General features: G+C 54.0%; 1 protein-coding gene across 1 annotated transcript; it reads left to right on the top strand.

Annotated features, from left to right (window-relative positions):
* Nucleotides 1–233: 233 nt before the first annotated feature.
* EMH_0082150 (uncharacterized protein) lies at nucleotides 234–1044 on the top strand (the record flags this gene model as incomplete). Its single annotated transcript, XM_013500482.1, has 2 exons — nucleotides 234–899; nucleotides 997–1044. The coding sequence occupies 2 exons, from the start codon at nucleotides 234–236 to the stop codon at nucleotides 1042–1044; spliced, it is 714 nt and encodes a 237-aa protein (XP_013355936.1).
* Between the last annotated feature and the right edge of the window lie 702 nt (nucleotides 1045–1746).

The following is a 1746-nucleotide window of genomic DNA, read 5'->3' on the forward strand; positions in this document are numbered from 1 at the left end:
ATAGCTTTTATGCATTGTATGCCCATGGCCGTTCTTCAGGATGAACAACGATAACCACTGTATAACGGCGGCAGTTGCGGGGCAGCTATGTTCAACAACCGTTTTGACAAGGGATTTGGTAGCAAAGAGGTGCCCAAAGAACGTTTAACTGGTTGCTTTTGAATACACTATCCGTTAACTGCGGAGTCAGCTTGATGATGGCTGCTGCCGCGGATTCGTCAGAACATCAAGGGATGTCAGCGGCCGTTGGGTCGAACCACTCTCCATACGCCTCGTTTCCGCAGCTTGCGGAGGCTGTCGGGGCGTCTTTCCCCACATCTGCCATCTCTAAGTCGTCGAGGAAAGGGCGACTTCGTCGCAACCGTTTACGGGACAGTTCTTGGGGGCTTGTGATCCTGTCGGCGGTGGCGTCGATTGCGGCAGTTGTGGTGTTAATATCCATATGCAGTAAAGCGCAGATGAGGAACAATGCCTTCCACTCTCACTCCCGCTTGCTGTCTGCTGGCGGGGGATCCAAACGAGGATTTGACCGCGTGTGTGACACGACGGCGGATGAGGCAGACGCTTGGCTGGATTCAGACGGTGAAGATACTGACTCGGAGGAGCCAGTAGAGAAGAAACCCCGCCTCCCGGAAGATGCAGGGGAGGAGGACGGATCTTCGCAAGTAGTTGAGGGTCTTCATGGCGCAGGTGGACTTGCCGGTTCCACAGCAGGACCCCAAGCTCAGGGGACCCCGCAGGACCATTCCTCGCATGAGCCTTCTTCAAAAAGTTCTTCCTCGGTTGCGTCTTCGGGGTGGACACTTGACGAGTTAGGTGCCGCCGCTGGACTGCTTCAGCTGGGATTAGCGCCTGTTTACACGGTTCATGTGGGTCAAGTTGTTGGAAAGTCCGGCAGAGTAATTTACTTACGAAGAAGCGGGCTAGGCTCTGAATCGCAGGCCCAGGCAAGTGTGGAGTCGACAGCAAAGACTGTTACGCTTGGTATCTTCGCAGGTTCACCTCGAGCTGCAACCAAACCTCTGGTTGTACCTGGAGCTTTAGCTGCAGCTGGGCCTGCAGCTGGACCTGTAGCTGGACCTACAGCTGGGCCTGCAGCTGAACCTGCACCTGGGCCTGCACGTGGTCAAACTACATTACCTGGGACTTCACAAGGGACAGGGCATGCACCTCGTGTTGAGCATCCTTACTTCCGCTTGCCAACGGTAGAAGCACCACGTGGCACTGTAACATTTACGCCCCAAAGAGCTATGCTTCTCCGCTTGGCCCCCCAAAGACCAAACACATTATTATGTGAAGCGCACGATCTGCTTATGAAACCCCGCCTTTCAACCATTGAACTCAAGACTTTGGTGTCCACAACAGAAGAGTTGGTATCTCACTTATTAGCTTTCCAAAGACATGCCCTCCCAGTCACCCGCCCCTCACGCGCCGTTGCAATGCTGGGGGTTCGCTTCCTGATATTTGATATTGTCATCTCAACGTTAAATCTCCTAGGGCAACGCGCTGAAGGGGAATGGTGGGAACGTGTAACTGCGACCGTCCCGCACTTGTATGACAACCCATATCTACATGCCCCAGCAAGACACGAGACGCATTTCAACAGGGTACTCATCAGAGCCTTGATGAAGGCGTTGACCACACTAAAAAGGGGGGTGCGGGCGCCAAGAGAGGATACTATACTGCTAAAACGGCTTTTGTTCACTTCACTCAATTCCCCGCCGCGTTTCCGAAGCCAGCAGTTTG

This window comes from Eimeria mitis, genomic scaffold, assembly GCF_000499745.2.
Source record: "Eimeria mitis Houghton genomic scaffold, Emh_scaff5450, whole genome shotgun sequence".
NCBI classification, from domain to species: domain Eukaryota; phylum Apicomplexa; class Conoidasida; order Eucoccidiorida; family Eimeriidae; genus Eimeria; species Eimeria mitis.